This window comes from Leuciscus leuciscus, assembly GCF_965113295.1.
Source record: "Leuciscus leuciscus genome assembly, chromosome: 3".
In the NCBI taxonomy this organism is placed as follows: domain Eukaryota; kingdom Metazoa; phylum Chordata; class Actinopteri; order Cypriniformes; family Leuciscidae; genus Leuciscus; species Leuciscus leuciscus.
The window spans coordinates 59,288,447-59,316,383 of NC_138727.1; the positions used below are offsets into that span (position 1 = coordinate 59,288,447).

A 27,937-nucleotide genomic window follows, 5' to 3' on the forward strand; every position below is an offset into this window, starting at 1 on the left:
ATAGATAGATTAGTTAAAAAGAAAGAAAGATAGATAAGTTAGTTAGAAAGATAGATTAGTAAGAAAGAAAGATAGATAAGTTAGTTAGAAAGATAGATAGATTAGTTAAAAAGAAATAAAGATAGATTAGTTAGTTAGAAAGATAGATTAGTTAAAAAGAAAGAAAGATGATAAGTTAGTTAGTTAGAAAGATAGATTAGTAAGAAAGAAAGAAAGATAAATTAGTTAGAAAGATAGATGGATTAGTTAAAAAGAAAGAAAGATAGATAAGTTAGTTAGAAAGATAGATTAGTAAGAAAGAAAGATAGATAAGTTAGTTAGAAAGATAGATTAGTTAAAAAGAAATAAAGATAGATTAGTTAGTTAGAAAGATAGATTAGTTAAAAAGAAAGAAAGATGATAAGTTAGTTAGTTAGAAAGATAGATTAGTAAGAAAGAAAGAAAGATAAATTAGTTAGAAAGATAGATGGATTAGCTAGAAAGAAAGAAAGAAAGAAAGATAGATAAGTTAGTTAGAAAGATATATAGATTAGTTCAAAAGAAAGAAAGAAAGATAGATAAGTTAGTTAGAAAAAGATAGATTAGTTAAAAAGAAAGATAGATAAGTTAGTTAGAAAGATAGATGGATTAGTAAGAAAGAAAGAAAGATAGATAAGTTAGTTAGAAAGATAGATTAGTTAAAAAGAAAGAAAGATAGATAAGTTAGAAAGATAGATTAGTTAAAAAGAAAGAAAGATAGATAAGTTAGAAAGATAGATTAGTTAAAAAGAAAGAAAGATAGATAAGTTAGATAGATAGATAGATAGATAGATAGATAGATACGTTAGTTAGAAAGATAGATAGATAGATAGATAGATAGATAGATAAAAATAGTTTGAAAATAGATAGATAGATAGATAGATAGATAGATAGATAGATAGATAGATAGATAAAAATAGTTTGAAGATAGATAGATAGATAGATAGATAGATAAAAACAGTTTGTAGATAGATAGATAGATAGATAGATAGATAGATAGATAGATAGATAGATAAGGTTTGAAGATAGATAGATTAGTTAAAAAGAAAAAAGATTGATTAGTTAAAAAGAAAGAAAGAAATATAGATTAGTTAAAAAGAAAGAAAGAAAGAAAGAAAGAAAGAAAGAAAGAAAGATTAATTAGTTAGAAAGAAATATAGATTAGTTAAAAGGAAAGAAAGAAAGATAGATTAGTTAAAAAGAAAGAAAGAAAGAAAGAAAGAAAGAAAGAAAGACAGAAAGACAGAAAGATTGAGTATGTAGAAAAAAAGAAAGAAAGAAAGAAAGATAGATAAGTTAGTTAGAAAGATATATAGATTAGTTCAAAAGAAAGAAAGAAAGATAGATAAGTTAGTTAGAAAAAGATAGATTAGTTAAAAAGAAAGATAGATAAGTTAGTTAGAAAGATAGATGGATTAGTAGATAGATAGATAGATAAAAACTGTTTGAAGATAGATAGATAGATAGATAGATAGATAGATAGATAGATAGATAGATAGATAGATAGATAGATAGATAGATAGATAGATAGATAGACAGATAGAAAAGGTTGTAAGATAGATAGATAGATAGATAGATAGATAGATAGATAGATAGAAAAGGTTTGAAGATAGATAGATAGATAGATAAGGTTTGAAGATAGATAGATAGATAGATAGATAGATAGATAGAAAAGGTTTGAAGATAGATAGATAGATAGATAGATAGATAGATAGATAGATAGATAGATAGATAGATAGATAGATAAGGTTTGTAGATAGATAGATAGATAGATAGATAGATAGATAGATAAGGTTTGTAGATAGATAGATAGATAGATAGATAGATAAGGTTTGTAGATAGATAGATAGATAGATAGATAGATAGATAGATAGATAAGGTTTGTAGATAGATAGATAGATAGATAGATAGATAGATAGATAGATAGATAGATAAAGGTTTGTAGATAGATAGATAGATAGATAGATAGATAGATAGATAGATAGATAGATAGATAGATAGATAGATAGATAGATAGATAGATAGATAGATAGATAGATAGAAAAGGTTTGAAGATAGATAGATAGATAGATAGATAGATAGATAGAAAAGGTTTGAAGATAGATAGATAGATAGATAGATAGATAGATAGATAAGTTATTAGTTAGACAGAAATAGCTTAAAGCTTAATTGAGTATCAATGGCTTCTAGCAGTTTACATTAAACATAGTTCAAACAGACATGGACTTTTGGTCAATGAAAGTCTATGGGATTTTTATGATTTTTAATATTAATTTTTAAGAAAACCATAACTCAAACCAGTCTGAAAAGATATAGCACACCAAGTCAGAACAGTATGAAGGTCTGACCCGAGTTTGGAGTATGTAGCTTGAACGGTCTAGGAGGAGTTAGAGTTTAAAATTTTTGGGTCAGAAGAATAAGAAGAAGAAGAAGAAGAAGAAGAAGAAGAATAAGTTTAAATAGGATTTCAGTAAGTTGGCTTTCTCAAGCCAACTTAACAACGCATTCAGACGCGACGCATGATAATAACAGGACAAGACATTACTCACCGTGTTTGTTGAGTGATTCTTACTCACCTGAGCTTTTATGAACTCAAAGGCGCGAGCGCGCGAGAGAAAAATAAATAAATAAAAATAGCTGAGTGCACGGGTGGCGCGTTAACAGGCAAGCGAATTACTAGCGTGTTGTGCTAGTAGTAACGGAAGCTAGCGATGTTGGGTAAGCTGTATTTAGTAGTAGTATAAACAACTAGAAATTGTAGTAAATGATGGTTCAAAACAAGGAAATACGAGGCTAAGACGGAGCTTACAGCAACGAAGCAAACACACTCACAGCAGGCAGCGAGGCAGACAGGAGCAATCGAGCGAAGAATGTTGAGTGAAGAATGTTGTGTTTTTAAATGTTGTGTTACAGCCTATAGGGTCCAAAATGTTTATTTAGGACAAACTGGTACATTCAGCTACAGTTAGTTAGAAAGATAGATGGATAGATAGATAGATAGATAGATAGATAGATAGATAGATAGATAGATAGATAGATAGATAGATAGATAGATAGATAGATAGATAGATAAGGTTTGAAGATAGATAGATTAGTTAAAAAGAAAAAAGATTGATTAGTTAAAAAGAAAGAAAGAAATATAGATTAGTTAAAAAGAAAGAAAGAAAGAAAGAAAGAAAGAAAGAAAGAAAGATTAATTAGTTAGAAAGAAATATAGATTAGTTAAAAGGAAAGAAAGAAAGATAGATTAGTTAAAAAGAAAGAAAGAAAGAAAGAAAGACAGAAAGACAGAAAGATTGAGTATGTAGAAAAAAAGAAAGAAAGAAAGAAAGAAAGACAGAGGTTATTTAGAAAGAAGGAAAGATAGACTAGTAAGAAAGAAAGAAAGAAAGATTAATTAGAAAGAAAGAAAGAAAAAGAAAGAAACAAAGAAATGAAAGACAAAGATGGATTAGAAAGAAAGAAAGATAGATAGATAAAACAGTTTGAAGATAGATAGATAGATAGATAGATAGATAGATAGATAGAAAAGGTTTGAAGATAGATAGATAGATAAAAATTGTTTGAAGATAGATAGATAGATAGATAGATAGATAGATAGATAGAAAAGGTTTGAAGATAGATAGATAGATAGATAGATAGATAGATAGATAGATAGATAGATAGATAGATAGATAGATAGATAGATAGATAGATAGATAAAAATAGTTTGAAGATAGATAGATAGATAGATAGATAGATAGATAGATAGATGATAGATAGATAGATAGAAAGAAAGATTAATTAGTTAGAAAGAAAGAAATACAGATTAGTTAAAAAGAAAGAAAGAAAGAAAGATAGATTAGTTAAAAAGAAAGAAAGAAAGAAAGAAAGAAAGAAAGATTGAGTAGAAAGAAAGAAAGAAAGAAAGAAAGAAAGAAAGAAAGAAAGAAAGAAAGAAAGAAAGAAAGAGGTTATTTAGAAAGAAGGAAAGATAGACTAGTAAGAAAGAAAGAAAGAAAGATTAATTAGAAAGAAAGAAAGAAACGAAGAAATGAAAGAGAAAGATGGATTAGAAAGAAAGAAAGATAGATAGATAGATAGATAGATAGAAAAGGTTTGAAGATAGATAGATAGTTAGATATATAGATAGATAGATAGATAGATAGATAGATAGATAGATAGATAAAAATAGTTTGAAGATAGATAGATAGATAGATAGATAGATAGATAGATAGATAGATAGATAGATAAAAATAGTTTGAAGATAGATAGATAGATAGATAGATAGATAGATAGAAAAGGTTTGAAGATAGATAGATTAGTTAAAAAGAAAGAAAGATTGATTAGTTAAAAAGAAAGAAAAATATAGATTAGTTAAAAAGAAAGAAAGAAAGAAAGTTTAATTAGTTAGAAAGAAAGAAATATAGATTAGTTAAAAAGAAAGAAAGATAGATTAGTTAAAAAGAAAGAAAGAAAGAAAGAAAGAAAGAAAGAAAGAAAGAAAGAAAGAAAGAAAGACAGAAAGATTGAGTAGGTAGAAAAAAGAAAGAAAGAAAGAAAGAGGTTATTTAGAAAGAAGGAAAGATAGACTAGTAAGAAAGAAAGAAAGAAAGAAAGAAAGAAAGAAAGAAAGAAAGATTAATTAGAAAGAAAGAAAGAAAGAAAAAGAAAGAAACAAAGAAATGAAAGACAGAAAGATGGATTAGAAAGATAGATAGATAGATAGATAGATAGATAAGGTTTGTAGATAGATAGATAGATAGATAGATAGATAAGGTTTGAAGATAGATAGATAGATAGATAGATAGATAGATAGATAGATAGATAAAAACTGTTTGTAGATAGATAGATAGATAGATAAGGTTTGAAGATAGATAGATAGGTAGATAGATAGATAGATAGATAGATAGATAGATAGATAGATAGATAGATAGATAGATAGATAGATAGATAGATAGATAAGGTTTGAAGATAGATAGATAGATAGATAGATAGATAGATAGATAGATAGATAGATAGATAGATAGATAAAAACTGTTTGAAGATAGATAGATAGATAGATAGATAGATAGATAGATAGATAGATAGATAGACAGATAGAAAAGGTTGTAAGATAGATAGATAGATAGATAGATAGATAGATAGATAGATAGATAGATAGATAGATAGATAGAAAAGGTTTGAAGATAGATAGATAGATAGATAGATAGATAGATAGATAGATAGATAGATAGATAGATAGATAGATAGATAGATAAGGTTTGAAGATAGATAGATAGATAGATAGATAGATAGATAGAAAAGGTTTGAAGATAGATAGATAGATAGATAGATAGATAGATAGATAGATAGATAGATAGATAGATAGATAGATAGATAAGGTTTGTAGATAGATAGATAGATAGATAGATAGATAGATAGATAGATAAGGTTTGTAGATAGATAGATAGATAGATAGATATATAGATAGATAGATAAGGTTTGTAGATAGATAGATAGATAGATAGATAGATAGATAGATAGATAGATAGATAGATAGATAGATAAGGTTTGTAGATAGATAGATAGATAGATAGATAGATAGATAGATAGATAGATAGATAAAGGTTTGTAGATAGATAGATAGATAGATAGATAGATAGATAGATAGAAAAGGTTTGAAGATAGATAGATAGATAGATAGATAGATAGATAGAAAAGGTTTGAAGATAGATAGATAGATAGATAGATAGATAGATAGATAGATAGATAGATAGATAGATAGATAGATAGATAGATAGATAGATAGATAGATAGATAAGTTATTAGTTAGACAGAAATAGCTTAAAGCTTAATTGAGTATCAATGGCTTCTAGCAGTTTACATTAAACATAGTTCAAACAGACATGGACTTTTGGTCAATGAAAGTCTATGGGATTTTTATGATTTTTAATATTAATTTTTAAGAAAACCATAACTCAAACCAGTCTGAAAAGATATAGCACACCAAGTCAGAACAGTATGAAGGTCTGACCCGAGTTTGGAGTATGTAGCTTGAACGGTCTAGGAGGAGTTAGAGTTTAAAATTTTTGGGTCAGAAGAATAAGAAGAAGAAGAAGAAGAAGAAGAATAATAAGTTTAAATAGGATTTCAGTAAGTTGGCTTTCTCAAGCCAACTTAACAACGCATTCAGACGCGACGCATGATAATAACAGGACAAGACATTACTCACCGTGTTTGTTGAGTGATTCTTACTCACCTGAGCTTTTATGAACTCAAAGGTGCGAGCGCGCGAGAGAAAAATAAATAAATAAAAATAGCTGAGTGCACGGGTGGCGCGTTAACAGGCAAGCGAATTACTAGCGTGTTGTGCTAGTAGTAACGGAAGCTAGCGATGTTGGGTAAGCTGTATTTAGTAGTAGTATAAACAACTAGAAATTGTAGTAAATGATGGTTCAAAACAAGGAAATACGAGGCTAAGACGGAGCTTACAGCAACGAAGCAAACACACTCACAGCAGGCAGCGAGGCAGACAGGAGCAATCGAGCGAAGAATGTTGAGTGAAGAATGTTGTGTTTTTAAATGTTGTGTTACAGCCTATAGGGTCCAAAATGTTTATTTAGGACAAACTGGTACATTCAGCTACACATGCAACTGAGCAAGTGCCAGACAAGATATGTAAATGGGTCGTGTGAATGTACAATGTTAAACCTGTGAATCCAGTATCATGATCTGGCTAATCCTACTCCAAACGTCGAGCTACGCCCATGATCTGATATTTAGCTCAGATGATCAGATTATTTCTCCTGTGTTTTCAGGCTCTCCTCTGATCGTTCCTCTGGTTCTGGTTCTACTGGTTCTGATCATCACTGGACTCGTATTCCTGTTTCTCTGTAAGAAGGGTCAGTCTCAAGGTAAAACTCAGATTCAGAAACTCTGAGTTTAAAACACAGATTTGTTGATCTTTTTCCCCACTTTGATTCTGTCGCCACCTATTGGCTACAACAAGATCTGAACAAAATACAGATATTTGATGATGTATGAAAAAATGTACAAAAGATATCAGTGTTGAAATGCAGAATATTGAATTTAGGAATAATTGTTTTTGGCAGGTGGTGATTCGTCGTCTCAGACTGGACCAGGAAAACATGAAGTGGTGAGTCCAGTTACTGTATAAAATAAGATGTTTATTTTTTATTCATAATCACTATGAATTCTAATGCCTTCAATCCTGATAATATTTATTTCTGTATATAATTTCTCTGTCTCTCCTCAGGTTTCTCACACTGGTTGCGATTATGAGGAGATTAAAGACACTCACAAACAATTACCCACAAGCCCCTTTGATTCTTACAATACTGTTAATGCCACTGCCCAATTACCCACAAGCCCCTCTGATTCTTACAATACTGTTTATGCCACTGCCCAATTACCCACAAGCCCCTCTGATTCCTCTGCTACAGTTGAGAAAGGCACTGGTGACTCTCAGCGCTGCATCACATCTGATGAGGATCTGAATTACGCAGTGGTGAATTTCTACAAGGAATCTGACTGTCCTGACAGTGTCAGTTTCAGGAATAATCAGGATTACAGTGAATACGCTGCTGTCAATCATCTCAGTGCTTGATGAGTCACAGCAGAGGATATAAATCAGCTCTGATATGAATGTTTGAACCTTGGCTTTGGCATTAAGTTTCCATGTAGCGGTTCCTGCTTTTCTGGACCCATCCGGTTCCCAGGCTCTCTTCCTTCACTGGTTCCCCCAGTTCCTTAGCTCAGTATGGTAAATGTGCTTGTGCAATTTAAAATAATCCAATTATGATGTAAAAATGAAGCACTGAAACATGTGATGTCTTTTAGGAGACAAGTGTTTATGTTTCTGAATGTGCTGAAGTTAGATGTGTCTTTCAGAGTTGTACATGAAGGAAAATCAAACATGCTTTATGCCAGTACAGGTAGCTTGAAGTGTTTTGAGAGTGGAGATCTTGGGCACAACAAGTTGACATGCCCACATAGAGCCCAGGATAATGAGGAGCCGCTGTGGTGTAACTGGTTAATAATACTACCATACAGCCTCAGCCTGAAGAAGAGACTATCACTCTGAAACATGAATCACGTGAAAGTGTAGACAAAAATCTAAATAACGGAGGTAAAATGGTGAATGTGGCACAAGAGCATGAGGTCTTGCAACACAGTACAGACACAGTGGAAGAGAAAGTAAGTGAAAATGCTGCTTGTGAAGTGATTAGTATTGAAAATACTGGAAGCTTAACCCTCTGAGGTCGGCAAACGCGCCCCCGCGTTTTGCTGGATTTTCTTCACATTGTAGTACAATAAACTTAAATTACTCCGTCATTTATGGTTATACAGAAAAAAGAAATATAAAAAAATAATCTGTGATATTTCTACTTTTGTATGTGTCCACTTACAATCAAATCAAAACATTGTGCTTTTGTAAAATAAAGAAAATAAACAGGGTGTGCGTTCTGCCTCTCCGTCGCGGTGAACTTTTTTTTCTTGAGCACGTCTATAAACTGAAACAAAACTCAGCGAATACTTCTCACACATTTATGAGCCATACACCTTTATACACATTTAAGTGTGTACTTTTAAATGATCGGATTCAAACTGAAAACAAATATTCTCTGTTTAAGTAATTTGTATAAAACCAACAGGATGTCCAGTATCTCAAACGCTTGCTAATTACTTTTAATTCGACCACGCCCACTCGCGCAAAAGAGATTCACATGCAAATCTCCACATGGAACACGAACGCCCTCGTTACCTCAAACACAAAACACCAAAACACTTCACAAGTCTCTGCTTTTCGTCGAGTTTGGAAGACACGTCTGAGCTTACATTGGATTTACCTCAGAAGAAGAAGAACGCGATTTGAAGACAAGAAAGATGTAAGGTAAGAAATTCTTACTTATTAGTTTATGGTATTGTTGCATAAACTTCACATTGCAGTTGAACTGTTGCTAGATATATGGTGAATATTACACTATTTAGTGTTTACTGTTAAATACTGTTTGTGGATATCTGCTCAAACATAGATATGTATAACCATAATGTTTAATATTTTGGAGCGCGATGGCGTTTGAATGTATCATATTTTGGAGCGCGCTGTGGGTTTGAATGTATCATATTTTGGGGCGATTGCGTTTGAAAGGAAAAATGCACCAAACATTAGGCTTTATGTTTTTACTATTATCTCATTTCATATCATCATAACGAATGGAAACATTTGAAGTAACATAAGATAATCAATATATTTTTCTCTAGCATTGTTACTGAAATCTTTTGGAAGATTTATAGGCTGCTATAGGTTATTGTTATAATTATTTTATGCAGTACTGCACATAGCGTATGCCTACAAGGCACAACAAACATGGTGTTCATTATATTATATATTGTTGGAAACATTTGTGTGTGTGTGTGTGTATTCTGTGAATTTTAAAAAGCAATTTTAACCAGAAAAATCTAAAATGTATTCCCAAAATCGTGCAGGCTTACATATTCAAGAGATGATCACGCCTCTTCGCATATGGCTTTCTCACACAAAACACGTCTTAGAAATTTTAAATCAATATATTGTCTTATCTGAATGAGCAGTCAGGGTGATTTTCACATAGTTTTGGAGCAAATATTCTAGGCTACGTGATACAATTTTCAAAAGTCTTGTGAAGAAATAATCAGTATGGGTTTCATGGCCTTATTTCAGTGACAATTTTTTTTGGTATTTTCACAAACCACGCATAAATGTCATTATCTCAAAACTACAAACTTTTACATACATGCTGCTGATATATTATTGTAGCAGAGTTTGTGCTAAATACAGTGTAATAAGACTTTAGCCATGACAATGTCACAAGTAACAGAAATAAGCACAAATGTCAGAGCATGTCAGACCACCTCCAGGGCCAGAAAACAGCTCAGACCTCAGAGGGTTAACTGTTATTCTCCACATGTTACCTCCCTACGGGCAGGATGTGGCTTCCGCAGTGTATGCCTTCCAACGAAAGGTTAATGTAACACAGGTTAGAATCATAGACTGTAAAAAATATGGACAAAGCGTCTGTGACGTCACCCATAGACTTCTGAAGAACGGTTTTGAGGCCGTTTATGGGGGGTATGGGCGGCGCCATATTTCAATATAAATGTTCAGAAAGGATAACTTACAGGTATGATGTGTTGTGTCAGATCATGGCCGAGACGTCAAATTTCAGGAATTCCACTCGGCGCAGCCTATGCTCGTTGTCAGCTGTCAATCAAGCTGTCAATCGCGCCCTTATTTGTCATACATTTTATATCTAAATACGATCTAAACTAACGAGTTAGAAAAAAATTCACCCCCCTCACAGTTGTCAGGCATTCGGAACCTATCGAAAAATACAATAAAAGTCCATGGGACCAACCTGTAAAAACATGAATTTATGCTGTGAAAACGGACATTTTAACATGGGGGTGTATGGACATTTGCTCCCTTTTGGGACCTTCCCCTAGCGGATTTTCGATGTATTGCAGTTTTTCGCACTTCCGGGTAGGCTTCATTTTTCAGATTAGAATGTTGCCGCTTGGTTAGAATTCAGCAATTTAAGAAACAGAAAGAAAATAATATAATTTTCAAATAATTATATTTCTAATAAAACACTGAAAGTATTAAACAAAAAAGCTGAATAAAGTCATTGCAGTTTAAAATAGTAAATTGATAAAATGACTAAATGCCTAATTAACATATTCAGTCTGGACAGAGACTGCGCGTGACGTCATTGAGACGAGACGCGAAAGCAACGAGAGACCATAGACAGTATAAGAAATGGACAGAGTCATCTCATTGGAACTCAATTGAGGCAAGTGAAGCCCGTTTTCAGCGATTTTTTAGGACTTCCGTTCCTGACGCGCAGACTCAAACTGAGCTTGACGACGTAGATGTGACGTGAGCAACCCGTCTGTCTTCTAGTGGCTGTGCCAAGAGAAATCTGAATCATTCCCTTCCGAATCTTGCAGAGACGGAGAGCGTGAGTAGGAGCTGTCCATGAGCTAGGAGCAGGAGAAACTTTTGCTAGGTATTCTGATTAATTATTTTGTCATTTTGCCTCCACGTCTCCCCGATTGCCCGCGAGCTTCTCCTCCCGTCAATACGGTAATCTCTCTACTGTGCGACAGAGAGTGCGTGGTTATGACGCAATCGTTAGCCTACTTTTACAAAAACTGTTTTTACGGGGCCATAACGTAAGCTACAAGGTAATGGAGCATTTTATACATTGTCGTGTTTCTTTAGAAATAAATAATGGACAAATGGAGTCTTTAAACGCCTCAGATGTAAAGTTATTCGCTGTCAAAGTGACGCCAAAATGAATGGGAGTCAATGGGATGCTAACAGCAGGTGAAGTTCTGCTACAAGATGGTGGCACGCGGCCGGCTTCAACTTCCGGTCGACTTCCTTCCCGCTTGCGAGAGACACACGCATTGCTGATCGCGAGAGGAAAAAAAGCTAAGATGAATCTGAGAACGTGATTGTTGATATTGCCGCTGATGATTTTTGATTGAGAACCCCTGTGAAATCCAATGTGGGTTAAAAGCATATGAACCCCGGATTTGGTGAGTTTCTAAGTAATATTTGTTCAACTTACTGAAAACTGAATGTTATAATTGTTTATTGAAGTTCTGAAGTGTTTTATGTTTGTAATAGTTTCTGAAGGAGTGTGAAATGTGATGTAATATTCCAATTAAGCACTTACATGCTATATTGCGCATAATTACATATTCTGGTATGTTTTATAAATGCTGAATATGAGAGAAAAGGGTTTTTGAATACTATTTTCATATAGATTGATAGATGACTGATGAATGTGTAGTGTGTTGTGTTGTTCTAAAGGAAATGGTGTGTGAATGCTTTTGAAACTTAAGACGCTGTTTGTATAAACGGGTCAGGTTTTTTTTGTGTGATTGGATCAAACCCTCCATACAACGAGATGGCGAGCCTCCCAACCGAACCTCTGTGAATTTGAGAAGTGCAGATGGAGAAATCTTGTGCGTTCCAATGGATTAGTGCTTCTACTGATCAGGTGGAATCCAATTCGTTGCATATATTCTGATCGGTAGGATCGGACTTTTCCTTAAGCGATTATTTTGCACTATTGACTGTTGAAACAAAGCTTTCATCTACACATCTACTTTTGTCTAGGCACTGGAAGGTGGCAGCACTAATGATTTTAATAGGGATCCCAATCAGTCGACGAACGACTGAAAGGGAACATCTCGGTTACGTATGTAACCTTCATTCCCTGAAGGAGGGAACAGAGTCGTAGACCCATCGTCACTATTGCTGGACCACCGCTGACCGGGGTCCGCTTGGCTCATTTGGTCCGCAATTCACGCACGGCAATGTACATTGGCTCATTTTAACAATACTCGAAGATGACAGGCTCCCAAAGCGTGATCCCAATCAGTCAACACGTCGACTACGTCTCTGTTCCCTCCCTCAGGGAACGAGGGTTACATATGTAACCGAGAAGTTTTGTTTGCTCTTCAAAGCGTTCTTGTAAACATTTAAACATGAATGTACAGACTCTTAATTTCATTGTTTATCATCTGTTTGCTGTCTGATGATTATAATCACACACATAATATCACAAACACAACATTAGAAACATTTCACATTCATCACATCTCTGTCTAGGCTGACAAATATGTTAAGCTGAATTCAGAAAAGCAAACTATATATTACTCTTACTGCCATATAAAGATGACACTGTGATACTTAGCCATAGAGAATGTAATGATGATAATGTGCATCCAAATAAAATACAGCAAAACTACATTAAAACCCGAAGTAGTCGCTTGTTTAAAGTGGTATTGGTGTAAATTTACCAACATAAACAATACAAATGTCTGTCAATCTCTGTCATTGATTAGTGAACTCATTGTTTTTATTTAGTTTGATCTGAAAAGTAAAATTGTCAAATCACACTAATTTGTAGATCATAAAAAATGTTCAGTCTTTTCCTCAATGCATCACTTTAAGTAAATGTTGAAGGTGAATTAGTGAATGATCAGCTGTTAGTCTGTATTGTCTTCTGTTCATCTTCTGTCTCTCTGTTCAGTCTCATGTGTCTCTCTGTGGGTCACATGAGACACATGAGTAAGGTCTCTTTCCTGAGTAAGTGTGTTTAATTAAACTGAACTGAGACCCTCAACCTTCACATGTTTTCTGTGGCTTTGAGCTGGACGGAAAAAACTGTCTCTTCATCACACAAACACACAAAACACCTCCAGCGTAAAAAAAAAGAAAAAGAAAAAGAAAAAGAAAAAAGAAGAAGATTGTTGATTAAATATTCTAAAAACCAGTAGGTGAAAAGTCTCCAGATGACCTACTACTTCCAGTGAGATTCTGAAGTGTGAATGTGATGGACACTTTACCCATGAGGCCACAGGAGAGGGTTTATGAATGACAGTGAAGCGACAATGACGCTGATCATGGTGATACATTTTTTTTTTTATATACAAATTTTTTTTTTTTATGGTCATGGAGTAAGTTCAAACTCAAATGAAAGTATAGATTAATTATTTGAGCAGCCTTGGTTCGACAAAAAAAACATTAATAGAATCAATCTTTTTTTCTGATGAAATGGAGTAGGAGTATTTGAAACTTGTTTGAAAGACTATGACGAAGATTCAAACAAAATAGTCTTTAATCCAAAAGTCCAATGAATACAGGAGAATAACGGGGAAACAAACACATAACTGTGACGACACCGAACAATGAACACAGGGAACACCGGGCTTAAATAACATGGAGAAATAATGAGATAATGAACAGAACAGGTGAACAGAATCATTAATCAAACAAACTGGGAAACTGGGAAATCTACATATGATAAATACAATCTGTTTATACAGTAGATGTCTCATATGGTGCTCAGTTTAGACCCTGTTTACTGTGAATCAGTCTGTATATTTACTGTAAATGCATCAGTTTATCTGCTGTCGTGAGATGATTGACAGCAGCGTATTCACTGTAATCCTGTCACCACTGCGTAATTCAGATCCTCAGCAGATGTGATGCAGCGCTGAGAGTCACCAGTGCCTCAACTGTAGCAGAGGAATCAGAGGGGCTTGTGGGTAATTCTCTCTGGGCGTCTTTAATCTCTTTGTGATCACAACCAGCGTGAGAAACCTGAAGGGAGACAAAACATTTATGTATTTAATAATAATTGGAATATTTAACACAGTTCTGGAGATCCTCAGTCTTTAAATCATCAGGTAATGTAATTCATTCTCATTAATGATCAAACAAACTTTTTTTTTCCAATCACAGTAATTCTACAAACCTCTTCATTGTTTCCTGGTGTGACTTGAGATCTTTTGGACGACGGATCTGTCAAAGACAAGAACAATTGAACAAACAAGCTGGAGTTATTGCATTAACAAAAGGGGAAATAAAAAGGTCTATACAAATGTGAATGTATCAGTTTAAAAAGTCCTTTTAAAGAGAGTAAAGATGGAAGAATGAGTTTTACTGTGAGAGCGACGCCTCCTGACGAGAGTCACGGTCACTAACACGAGTCCAGTGATGATCAGAAGCGCACACACACACACACTGACCGTCAGAGGAGAGCCTGAAAACACCAGAGAGTCACCATCTCAACCACAGACACAGATGAGTGTGTTTCAGAGTGTGTTTGTACCTGTTACAGGAGACGCAGATGTGATTGCTGGAGAATTAAACCATGATGATGATGATGATGATGATGATGATGATGTTGTTCTGTGACGGTTTGTCTCTAAAACACAGAAAACTCAGTGTAACAAACAGTGTTTTCTTTCTTTCTCCACTCACAGATCCTTCACTTCCCCTTTCTCACAGACGCTGATGTCTTTCACACATTATTCATCCATCAGACATGTTTCACACACAAAACCACACAGTGCCGACTTCTGAGCGTCATGAAACTGATTTAAAGGTGAACTAAGTAACTTTTTTTACCTTAACTGAACAGCTTCGGAGTCAATGGAATGGTTATATTACTTATTTCGGGTTGAATGGTGGTCGTTTCGCACCCCCCTGGTGCCCGTGAGCGGAAAATACGCACTTGCAACTTTGAGCCGGCGGGCCGCCGGCCGCTACGTCAGGAAGTCTCGCGTGATATCAGGTCTTGCGATGTAAACAATTGCTTTACGGCCAAAAGAAATCTGCTAAAATGCTGTCATTATTGCGCTCCCTCACGCTGTCCGAACCCGAATGAAGAAGACGTTTTAAAGAATGTCCCATCTGCTTTGATGTCGTTGATCTATAGCCTCTGGTGTCTGAGAATCACCAACGAGTTTTTACAACAGTGTTGTCAAATATCTATTCCGAAGCTGTGGGGGGAGCTCTAGAGAGAAACCTGCGAGCAAAAAGCGAGAATACAGCGAAGAAATCCCGAAGCTACTGAGTGCTGCTTTAACCCTCTGGGGACCAAAAACGCGCCCACGCGTTTTGCTCGTTTTTTTTTTTAGCAATGAAAAATAAACACAAAATGCTCTGTTAATTTTGATCTTTCATTTTCGTGTAATACATCAATCGATCCTGTTCAGTTTCTATTTTTTTTCTGTATACTCACAATACAAATAAAGTGTTTTGCTTTTTGACAAATAAAGAAAAACTAACATGATGCTATTTCTGCCTTCTCTCTGTCAGTAAACTCCCATTTGAAACGCGTTCGAAAATTATCTATAACTCCGCGAAAATTCAGTCAAACAGGCAAACAGACCCACGGGCATAAAGCTTGAGATCGCAGCTTTTAAATGAAGTAATTTATATAAAAAACAAATATTATCAGCTTCTGTAATCTGTATAAAAAGAGAGCGACTCCAGTCGAGCTCATTAGGAGCCATTCAAAAGTAATGTGACCACTCCCCGGAGAGCGCGTGCTATTCAAACGCAAATTCTGAGAACCATTTCAGTCTGTGAAACGCCCCCACATCAGCTGTAAACAAAGAGGCATTATATAGCCTACCTTATGGAGAAAATTTTCCGTGCTGATATGAGGAGCAGATCCCGCTGAGGAGTGAGGTAGGCTAAGTTATCCTTTCTCAAGTGTTAATGTGGAATAACGTTATGGAATAACGTTGTAGGCTTATGTAAACAAAAAGATGAATCGCGTTTCTATAATATGAATCGCGCGTCTATTTGTAAAGAGTGTTTAGCCTAAATATGAATCGCGCGTCTGTGTGTGAAAGAATAAACTGCTTTTACAGTTACAGTTACTGCGTTACAGTCAGGCGAAGTATGAAAGACAACATTTTGTTGACTAGATTTGGGTACAGTTTTTACTGTAGAATATACTGTCACATCAAATAAGCTTTTCTGAATATATATAAAATACTATTTTGTCAAAAATAAAGTCATAGACTAAGATGTTCCAATGTTGGCTATATTCAAACTAATGAATACATATGATAAAATGTAGGCCTATAATCTTTTTTTTTTTTTTTTTACAAAGAAAGAGTACTTTTTTTGCAGAAATATTGCTGAAATTGTAATTATTGTTGTAATTGTAACCTTTTTAATAAAATAGCAAAACATATTTACAAGATAGATGTAAGCAAAATCTTAAATGGTCAATATAAGTCTTCTTCAAAATATATATTTTGTCTTTGCATTGTGGCTCAGTCAGTGTCACACCTGAATGAATGGCTAATTATGCAGAGTCATTATGCAGAGTGGGTGGGACTAAGGTGTAAACTACTCCTCCCCCTCGCATATTGGCTTTCCAAGCAAAACCTGTTTTACACCATTTAAATCAATGTTTTTTTTTTTGTGAACGATAAAGCAAGACTATTTTCACATAATTTTGAAGCTAGAACTGAAAGGGACAACATCCATTAGTCAAAAGTCTTGTGGGCACATATTTTGTATGAGTTTTGTGGTCTTATTTCAGCAACTTTCATTTTTATTTTTTTAAATAACCACGCATAAACATTATTCTCTTAAAAATACAAACATCTACATACATGTTGCTCGCATATTATGGTAGGCCTGTTTGTGCTATATAGAGTGAATTTACACCTTTGCCATTAACATGTTTATAAATAACTGAAAAAAGCACAAATGTCAGAGCATGTCAGAACATCTCAAGGGCCCCAAAAACAGCTTGGTCCCCAGAGGGTTAATTTAACATGGCCGTTTTTCTGTGTACTATTACATAAATCTTACCCGTTTCATTTACATATGACTGACATATATGAATCACTTTCAGTTTATTAATACAATTACATAAATCGTATCCGTTTAATTTATATATGACTTAAAAATATGAATCGCATTCAGATTATTAATTGGTTTATGTTAAAACTATGTAATCCAAATGGATGGAAATTCTATATGCAATTCAAATACATAAATCTTATGTTTAGACATAATCTTTTTTTTGAGTGTACTTACAACAATCCAACTCTCCAGATTTCCTTAAAAACAGGAAATTTGGGATTATTTTCATCTGTTGTTCATGTTTTTTCAGCAGTCAACATTATGGCATCGGTTATTTACATTTACATTTAGTCATTTAGCAGACGCCCTTATCCAAAGCGACTTACAAATTAGGACTAAATTCAGCGAGTCATCATAAAGAGGCAAAAGCAACAACAACGCAGGAAGTGCTCAAAATACGAAGTTCAGGTATTATTCAGAGTAGCATAAGCCTGATAAGTGATGTTTCAAAGGGGAAGGAAATTTTTTTTTTTTTTTCTATAAGGTTAAGTGCTCACGGAAGAGATTGGTTTTCAGCTGTTTTTTGAATGTTGTCAGGGATTCTGCATTCCGGATGAGGGTGGGGAGAGCGTTCCACCAGCATGGAACTGTAAATGAGAATGTTCTGGAAAGTGATTTTGTGGCTTTCTGTGATGGAACCACGAGACGTCGCTCGTTGACCGATCGTAGGTGTCTGGTAGGGATGTAGACTCGTAGGAGTGAGTGAAAGTAGGAGGGAGCTGAGCCTGTGATAGTTCTGTAAGCAAGCGTTCATTTTTGGCTGAACTAACCCTTTAACCCTCTGGGGTCTGGGCTGTTTTTGGGGCCCTTGAGATGTTCTGACATGCCCTGACATTTGTGCTTTTTTCAGTTGCATATAAACATATTAATGGCAAAGGTGTAAATTCACTCTATATAGCACAAACAGGGCTACCATAATATGTGAGCCACATGTATGTACATGTTTTCATTTTTGAGAGAATAATGTTTATGCATGGTTATTGAAAAAACTAAAATTTCTGAAATAAGGCCACAAAACACATAGTAAATATGTGTCAGTAAGACTTTTGACTAATGGATGTCCTCGCCTAGAGTTTTTTCTTCAAAATTATGTGAAAATAGTTTTGCTTTATCGTTCACATAAAACCATACATTGATTTAAATTGATGTAAAACAGGTTTTGCTTGGAAAGCCAATATGCGAGGGGGGTGTGAACGAGGAGTGGTTTACACCTGAGAATACAATGTCCCACCCACTCTGCATAATGATGAGCCATTCACTCAGGTGTGACACTGACTGAGCCACAATGCAAGGACAAAAGATATATTTAGAAGAAGACTTATATTGACCATTTAAGATTTTGCTTACATCTATCTTGTAAATATGTTTTGCTATTTTATTAAAAAGGTTACAATTACAACAATAATTACAATTTCAACAATATTTCAAGTGTACTCTTTCTTTGTAAAAAAAAATGATTATAGGCCTACATTTTATCTATGTATTCATTAGTTTTAATATAGTCAACATTGGAACAGCTAACATCTTAGTTGATGACTTTATTTTTGACAAAAATAGATATAGAAATTGCTAAACAAAAGCTTATTTGATGTGGCAGTATATTCTACAGTAAAAACTGTACCCAAATCTAGTCAACAAGATGTTGTCTTTCATATTTCGCCTGACTGTAACGTTGTTTTCATGAAATATTAGGGCATATTGTTAATTTGCAGTTTAATACGTTGCTTATACAAATAGCCTACATTTTATTTCAACATATTTCAGTCGATTTTTACTCATCTCAGTATAGCAATACAGTTTGCTAAAACATCATCATTCATTCACACACGCAATTTACATTTAACTTCTGGCAAAGATGAAGTTGACGATAGGCTATTGACTCGCGATCTTCGCAGTAGGCTAGTGAACGCACCGGAGAAATGCACATTTATTAGGCTACATAGTTTTTTGTTTTGGATGGTTTTGTTTAGAACCAGCTTTCTGTAAATATATTTCACATTTTTTAGACATGTGAGGCGAGTAGGCTACGGTCTGGTTAATGATGATCTCCAGTTCAAGCACCTTATGTTGTGATTGCTAGCCTATATTTACTTTAAATCCAGGAAATTTGTTAATGAAAAAATTATTAAAATTAAGATACAATTGATACAAAACGAAATTCGTTTTAAAGAAAGGATTTGTAGTTTCTGTTTTGGGGTCTCTGTGAAAGTTTGAAAGTCTTTTAGTGGGCTTTCAGAGCGCTCGCGTCCATAATGGAGAACTGTCACGTAATATTGTTTTTTCCTCATAAATGCGAACACGAAAAATAAAAGACAAAAGACTTTTAATTAAAACTTACTCCAAAATTGTGTCCTCGGCGGAATTCGCTCTTCAAAATGCTGCCGTTCGTAGTCTGAGTTACAATCTTCCTCTGAGGAAACAACCCGGTATCATGCATTCTTCCTCGCTGTCCAGAATCATCTGAAGGGCGGCGTCTTTACTGGAGAAGCGTGCCATACTCAAAACGCGATGAACTATCAGTAAGTCTAATGAAGAAACTGTGTTTTTATGGCATTGATCGGGGGGCGTATGCGATGCATACTAGATCACCTAAACTATTTACCATTTGAATAGCGCCGGGGGCGGGGCGGCCTCAACTCATTATAGAGATAATGAGGCAGAAGGAAAAACGGTACCTCTCCTTGCTTTCAAACGGATTACATGAGTTGAAAACATTTGTTTTTTATATAAATTACTTCATTTAAAAGAAGAGATTTCAAGCTTCATAAAGACATATCTCACGTGTCTGTGTGAGAAGTATTCGGTGAGTTACAGTTCATTTTCGGACGCGTTTCAGAATGGACTACACTGACAGAGAGAAGGCAGAACTCGCTTCGTGTTTATTTTTCTTTATTTGGCGAAAAGCTCAACACTTTGTTTTTATTATGAGTATACACACAAATAATACACATTTAACAGAATCGATTGATGTACGAAACTCCTATGAAAAATCAAAGTCAACAGAGTATTTATGAGTTTCTTTTACACTGATAAAAAAAAAGCGAGCTGGTATCGCCGGCGATACCGTCGACCTCAGGGGGTTAATAAGTTACTCACTGGCCTTCAGCACATATGCTGAAATCCCCAAATCGTTACAGGGATTCACCCGCTGAAAATTTCTAAGTCAAAAACAGCATCCCACCTGTAACTTATTTGACAGGACCCCTATAGGCTGTCTGTGGACAGTTGAATTTTATGCAAATTATGCATGATTAATGGCTGTAATGTACATCAGTGTGTTGTGTTGTGCCCCCTGTGTGGCACACAACAGGTTAAACCACATAAAAGCACTGTAATTATGAAATATGACCTTTTGATGTATTGGCATCCCACCTGTAGCTTAATAAGTTACAGGTGGGATGCTGTTTTATATTTTGATGCCATGATTGATTAAAAATGAATAAGATTGATTAAATATCACTTTTATGTTAATCTTTGGGCCCCCCTGAGCAAGTTGCAGCCATCAGAACCCAGAAATTCCACTGCCCACGAAGAGCCTACATTTTTGAATGGTATAGATTGTACATGGAACGTCCAGATCTCAGCCCCTGGACAGAATTTGGAGATGAAACCTGCGCTCCTGCGCTCGTCTGGACTTGCCCAGACAGCGATGTGAATTTCAGGGAGTTTGGAGAAACTTGAAAATCTGACTGAAAAATTCTCCAAGGGGTGTGAGAATTTACCCTCCAATCCCTTTGAGATTTTTTTGGTTGAATTTTCAAGTTTCTCCAATCTCTTTGATATTCACACCATGCACAGGGCATGTCCAGATGAGCACAGGAGTGCAGGTTTCATCTCCAAATTAGGCTGAGGCTGAGATCTGGACGTCCCACCTACAACTTATCCCATTCAAAAATTGTTGCACTCTCTGATGTGTCTGAAGCACAAATAAACATTGGGTTTAATTTATGATACATAATATATAGATGACAGTTATTGCAGAATAAAAACTATTTAAGATTGTTTGCTTGCATATATTGAGCCTGCATTTAAGAAGAAGTCATATTGTGGCCAGTCATGTGACCACTTTGCCTTTATATGACACAGCTGTTATTAGCGCTTCACTGATGTCAAGGGTGTGTGGAAATATAGCGCTGTATGTGTGACCAGCAACACTTGTTAATTACAGTCTTCTAGACTGCAAACAACGAACAAATCATTATATATAATTTTACAATCAGATGATGATCTTAAAAATAATATCAAAAGGCTAATGGCATCTTACCGTTATTAATGTTCAGATCAGATTAATTCTATACTGCATCCTTGAGTCTCTGTTATAGTGACAGTATGGGATGTTTAGCTTAATGTAAACAAAGTCCTTTTAGGCAAGTCGTGCCACTCGGCCGCCATCTTGGCAACGCCTCCGGGCAGCTATTTCGGACTAACAAGACCAGGCTCCTATCTAAATGAATGGGCAGAGAGTCAGAACTGCACTTTCACTGGTCACCGGGACATAAAAACTGCATGTATAGAAACAGCAGTAAAATAAGATAAAAATCGCTGAAAAAGTTTGATGACTTTGCCCCAAAATAAGGTTTAAAACGCCTTTTTCCCCACAAGTTATACTTTACTACGCATGCGCAAGGGTTCACGACACCAACTTCATTTACGTCTCTATCCAGAATGCCGGTGTTGTGCAATAATCAATGTCAATATTGTTCTCCATTATTTAAATATAAGCAGGTTTGCACTTTATCAGTAATAATGTATTGTATAGATCAGTTGTTTTAACTATTCATTAAAATGAATCGGTTCAAAGGAGTCATTAGTTGGCGAATTGGACGTGTCATACGGTTGTGTGATTATCCCAGCAGTTAGGACATGGACATCCCACAAGGTTAGTGTCAACACAGAAAACATTACATCATTGGATAGGTTTTTTCGTTTATTTAGAGAGTCATTTTATGTCAGTTGAATGTGCGGAACGCATTTCAGAGAAGATAAGGCAACGTATTTTAGCACAATTCACACCCAGCGGTAATTCAGGAAAAAAAAAAACTCCGAATGCTCCACATGAAACTTTGGTCTTCCGACCTTTTACCATCATGTCGTTTTATTTTGATTAATATGCGTGCGGGAGAGAGAGGAAGACAGCGCTTAATTTGGAGACAGTGCAGTCTTGTTTACACTTTCGCCTGGCTCCGAAGAGAGAGAGAGAGTGCGCGCGCGCGACCGGGGCTCTCTCTCTCTCTCTCCGCTGTCGCAAAACCTCAACTGTGCGCATGCGTCAGTGGAACCAGACGATAGGCTTAAATGTTTCCCGGCTTGACTTTTAAAAGCAGATGATTGGATTTCCAGCGGGAGGGGCGGGACATGTGCATTCATCCGCCATCTTTGCCGTTACGGGTTTTCCTTATATAGTTGTATTGAGGATTGAGGAAGTGGCATGTCTCTTATATAAATTGTCTCTGATGTAAATCATGTCAGCTATGTTTTGTATGTTGTTACACAGCTTTTATTAGCGCTTCACTGATGTCAAGAGTGTGGTGCAAATATAGCGCTGTATGTGTGACCAGCAACACTTGTTAAATACAGTCTTCTAGACTGCAAACAACGAACAAATGATTTTTAGCACCATAACCGTTTTTTAACAAACAACCTACAAGCCATCTCTCCCACACTTCTACCATCACTCACTCACATCATCAACTCATCCCTCCACACTGGCACCTTCCCTACAGCATTCAAGCAGGCTCGGGTTACTCCACTGCTCAAAAAACCAACGCTAAACACATCATTTGTAGAGAATTACAGACCTATCTCTCTCCTACCATTCATTGCGAAGACACTTGAAAGAGCTGTCTTCAACCAACTAACATCCTTCTTGTCTCTAAACAACCAGCTGGATGTCAACCAATCTGGCTTCAAGAAAGGACATTCAACTGAGACTGCATTACTGTCAGTCACAGAAGCCCTACGGATCGCAAAAGCTGCTTCCAAATCTTCCGTCCTCATTCTCCTGGATCTGTCTGCTGCCTTCGACACGGTGAATCATCAGATCCTTCTGTCCACCCTCTCATCACTGGGCATCACAGGAACTTCACTCCACTGGTTTGAGTCCTATCTCACAGGTAGGTCCTTCAAGGTCGCATGGAGAGGCGAGGTATCCAGAGCACATCAGCTGACCACAGGGGTTCCCCAGGGTTCAGTTCTTGGTCCCCTCCTCTTCTCCATCTACACCACATCACTGGGACACATCATACAGGCACACGGTTTTTCCTACCACTGCTATGCTGATGACACGCAGCTCTTCCTCTCCTTTCAACCAGATGATCCCACAGTAGCTGCACGGGTCTCAAGCTGTCTGGCGGACATCTCCACATGGATGAAGGAACATCACCTGCAGCTCAACCTGGCAAAGACTGAGCTTCTCGTCCTCCCTGCCAATCCATCTCTACAGCACGACTTCACCATCCAGCTAGAGTCATCATCAATCACCCCATCAATATCGGTCAGAAATCTTGGAGTAACGTTTGATGACCAGCTGACCTTCACAGATCACATTTCAAAGACAGCTCGATCATGCAGGTTTGCACTGCACAACATCAGGAAGATCAGGCCTTTCCTAACTGAGCATGCAACACAACTTATCGTCCAGGCCCTGGTCATCTCTAGGCTTGACTACTGCAATGCCCTTCTGGCTGGACTCCCAGCATGTGCGACCAAACCCCTACAGATGATCCAGAATGCTGCAGCTCGTCTTGTCTTCAACGAGCCCAAGAGGGCCCACGTCACTCCTCTGTTCATCTCTCTGCACTGGCTACCTCTAGCTGCTCGCATCAAGTTCAAGGCACTGACGCTTGCTTACAGAACTATCACAGGCTCAGCTCCCTCCTACTTTCACTCACTCCTACGAGTCTACATCCCTACCAGACACCTACGATCGGTCAACGAGCGACGTCTCGTGGTTCCATCACAGAAAGCCACAAAATCACTTTCCAGAACATTCTCATTTACAGTTCCATGCTGGTGGAACGCTCTCCCCACCCTCATCCGGAATGCAGAATCCCTGACAACATTCAAAAAACAGCTGAAAACCAATCTCTTCCGTGAGCACTTAACCTTATAGAAAAAAAAAAAAAAAAAAAAAAAAAAATTTCCTTCCCCTTTGAAACATCACTTATCAGGCTTATGCTACTCTGAATAATACCTGAACTTCGTATTTTGAGCACTTCCTGCGTTGTTGTTGCTTTTGCCTCTTTATGATGACTCGCTGAATTTAGTCCTAATTTGTAAGTCGCTTTGGATAAGGGCGTCTGCTAAATGACTAAATGTAAATGTAAATAACCGATGCCATAATGTTGACTGCTGAAAAAACATGAACAACAGATGAAAATAATCCCAAATTTCCTGTTTTTAAGGAAATCTGGAGAGTTGGATTGTTGTAAGTACACTCAAAAAAAAGATTATGTCTAAACATAAGATTTATGTATTTGAATTGCATATAGAATTTCCATCCATTTGGATTACATAGTTTTAACATAAACCAATTAATAATCTGAATGCGATTCATATTTTTAAGTCATATATAAATTAAACGGATACGATTTATGTAATTGTATTAATAAACTGAAAGTGATTCATATATGTCAGTCATATGTAAATGAAACGGGTAAGATTTATGTAATAGTACACAGAAAAACGGCCATGTTAAATTAACCCTCTGGGGACCAAGCTGTTTTTGGGGCCCTTGAGATGTTCTGACATGCTCTGACATTTGTGCTTTTTTCAGTTATTTATAAACATGTTAATGGCAAAGGTGTAAATTCACTCTATATAGCACAAACAGGCCTACCATAATATGCGAGCAACATGTATGTAGATGTTTGTATTTTTAAGAGAATAATGTTTATGCGTGGTTATTTAAAAAAATAAAAATGAAAGTTGCTGAAATAAGACCACAAAACTCATACAAAATATGTGCCCACAAGACTTTTGACTAATGGATGTTGTCCCTTTCAGTTCTAGCTTCAAAATTATGTGAAAATAGTCTTGCTTTATCGTTCACAAAAAAAAAAACATTGATTTAAATGGTGTAAAACAGGTTTTGCTTGGAAAGCCAATATGCGAGGGGGAGGAGTAGTTTACACCTTAGTCCCACCCACTCTGCATAATGACTCTGCATAATTAGCCATTCATTCAGGTGTGACACTGACTGAGCCACAATGCAAAGACAAAATATATATTTTGAAGAAGACTTATATTGACCATTTAAGATTTTGCTTACATCTATCTTGTAAATATGTTTTGCTATTTTATTAAAAAGGTTACAATTACAACAATAATTACAATTTCAGCAATATTTCTGCAAAAAAAGTACTCTTTCTTTGTAAAAAAAAAAAAAAAAAGATTATAGGCCTACATTTTATCATATGTATTCATTAGTTTGAATATAGCCAACATTGGAACATCTTAGTCTATGACTTTATTTTTGACAAAATAGTATTTTATATATATTCAGAAAAGCTTATTTGATGTGACAGTATATTCTACAGTAAAAACTGTACCCAAATCTAGTCAACAAAATGTTGTCTTTCATACTTCGCCTGACTGTAACGCAGTAACTGTAACTGTAAAAGCAGTTTATTCTTTCACACACAGACGCGCGATTCATATTTAGGCTAAACACTCTTTACAAATAGACGCGCGATTCATATTATAGAAACGCGATTCATCTTTTTGTTTACATAAGCCTACAACGTTATTCCATAACGTTATTCCACATTAACACTTGAGAAAGGATAACTTAGCCTACCTCACTCCTCAGCGGGATCTGCTCCTCATATCAGCACGGAAAATTTTCTCCATAAGGTAGGCTATATAATGCCTCTTTGTTTACAGCTGATGTGGGGGCGTTTCACAGACTGAAATGGTTCTCAGAATTTGCGTTTGAATAGCACGCGCTCTCCGGGGAGTGGTCACATTACTTTTGAATGGCTCCTAATGAGCTCGACTGGAGTCGCTCTCTTTTTATACAGATTACAGAAGCTGATAATATTTGTTTTTTATATAAATTACTTCATTTAAAAGCTGCGATCTCAAGCTTTATGCCCGTGGGTCTGTTTGCCTGTTTGACTGAATTTTCGCGGAGTTATAGATAATTTTCGAACGCGTTTCAAATGGGAGTTTACTGACAGAGAGAAGGCAGAAATAGCATCATGTTAGTTTTTCTTTATTTGTCAAAAAGCAAAACACTTTATTTGTATTGTGAGTATACAGAAAAAAAATAGAAACTGAACAGGATCGATTGATGTATTACACGAAAATGAAAGATCAAAATTAACAGAGCATTTTGTGTTTATTTTTCATTGCTAAAAAAAAAAACGAGCAAAACGCGTGGGCGCGTTTTTGGTCCCCAGAGGGTTAACACTGCTCAGTGTTCATGTGTGCACACTACAGAGTTAAAGTACCATTGAAGCAGTGTTGAAGTTAATGAGATAATTAAGTGGTTATTGAACATTAATGATGAACACCTGCTGTTAACAAGCAGAATCACTGAAGAACAGAGAAACACAAGAACTACAACTGACTTCAGCCACAGTCTTAGATGAAATCAACTGAAGAGAAAAGAAGACATTAAATCTCTCAAGATCTTTGCAGAGGAGGATTAAACAACTCCACAAACAGCATTACCAGATTGACTTTATTTAATTTCCGTTTTAATTAAATCAATAGTTGTATTTTAAACTCACCATAATGGTGGTTAGCGTTTGCTTTAGTTGGACTCTTGACCCTTAACTTATTAGTATTACATTTTCTCTGGCTGCTATTATTGTGTGTGTATAAAGCACATTTGTTATGGCAAAAAAAGCCATGAGAAGATTAGATCAGGTAATGTTGGCTGTTTATGAAATTATCATGTAATTGATTGAATCTTTGATCTTATTCAGAGTCTAATGTTTTGATTGTATATGACTTGTGTTTGTAATGTTGTTTTATAATAGAAGCCATGTAATTTTACAGCATGAGAGTGATGTTGTTAATCAAATAATATAAAGGATTTTAAAAACATTTAGTGCATTCATCTTTTTCCTCTACATTATTACTTAGACAGCAAGAATCAGTGTATGACTCTCAACAATGGTGACAATCAATGACATGCTTCATGCTGCAGTGCATGCTGGGTACCACCAATCAAAACTCACCCATATCTCCCAGCATGCATTGCGGCTTTAGTAAATTATGCAGCTGGAGTTGATCTGATTATCTGGATATTTTGTTTGATTGTCACCATTGTTACGATTCATATGCTGTTTCTTGATGTCTGTGTGTATCTAAGGACCACTTCCTGCTCAGCTACTTGCTTACTGCTCCGCGCTTTGCTCTATCGCTTTTATATTTTATCTTCTATACTTTTATAATTTTAGCTCCTTTTATCACCTAATTTTAACTTCAGCAAATCAGCACAGTGCTCAAACGACAAAGTTTGGATTACTACAAAAACGCAGAATTCTTCTACCCGACCAGCTTACATTCCGGGGAAAGGAAAACACAACTGCCTTCAAGGATAAGAGAGAAAATGCCTCTTCTGGAATCTACTTGCTGCACTAACTGCCACAGACTTTTACAAAGGATTGCAGTTCTTGAAACAAAGTTATTTACGGGACCACCAAACCAGACGGAACACACAACAGAGCTTCGTCAGGGACACCCTCAGCA

General features: G+C 35.8%; 2 protein-coding genes across 9 annotated transcripts in view; one reads left to right on the forward strand and one right to left on the reverse strand.

Moving 5' to 3' along the window:
* LOC309493701 (polymeric immunoglobulin receptor-like) overlaps nt 1-8,974 on the forward strand; it is a 72,957-nt gene extending 63,983 nt beyond the window's left edge. For 3 of the 7 annotated variants that reach the window (XM_082162901.1, XM_082162903.1, XM_082162907.1), the window contains 3 exons: nt 6,798-6,893; nt 7,092-7,135; nt 7,256-8,974. In XM_082162901.1, coding sequence (XP_082019027.1) covers nt 6,798-6,893; nt 7,092-7,135; nt 7,256-7,606 — 491 coding nt within the window. In that variant the 3' untranslated portion in view covers nt 7,607-8,974. The remainder of the gene's footprint in view (nt 1-6,797; nt 6,894-7,091; nt 7,136-7,255) is intronic. The other 4 variants (XM_082162906.1, XM_082162905.1, XM_082162904.1 and 1 more) reach the window with 4 other exon arrangements.
* Nucleotides 8,975-13,658: 4,684 nt separating this feature from the next.
* Nucleotides 13,659-27,937, reverse strand: part of LOC309493631 (uncharacterized protein) — an 82,594-nt gene continuing 68,315 nt past the window's right edge. For both annotated transcript variants that reach the window (XM_082162776.1, XM_082162777.1), the window contains 4 exons: nt 14,673-14,768; nt 14,505-14,603; nt 14,316-14,362; nt 13,659-14,161 (listed from right to left, as the gene is read on the reverse strand). In XM_082162776.1, the coding sequence (XP_082018902.1) occupies nt 14,027-14,161; nt 14,316-14,362; nt 14,505-14,603; nt 14,673-14,768 (377 nt within the window). In that variant the 3' untranslated portion in view covers nt 13,659-14,026. The remainder of the gene's footprint in view (nt 14,162-14,315; nt 14,363-14,504; nt 14,604-14,672; nt 14,769-27,937) is intronic.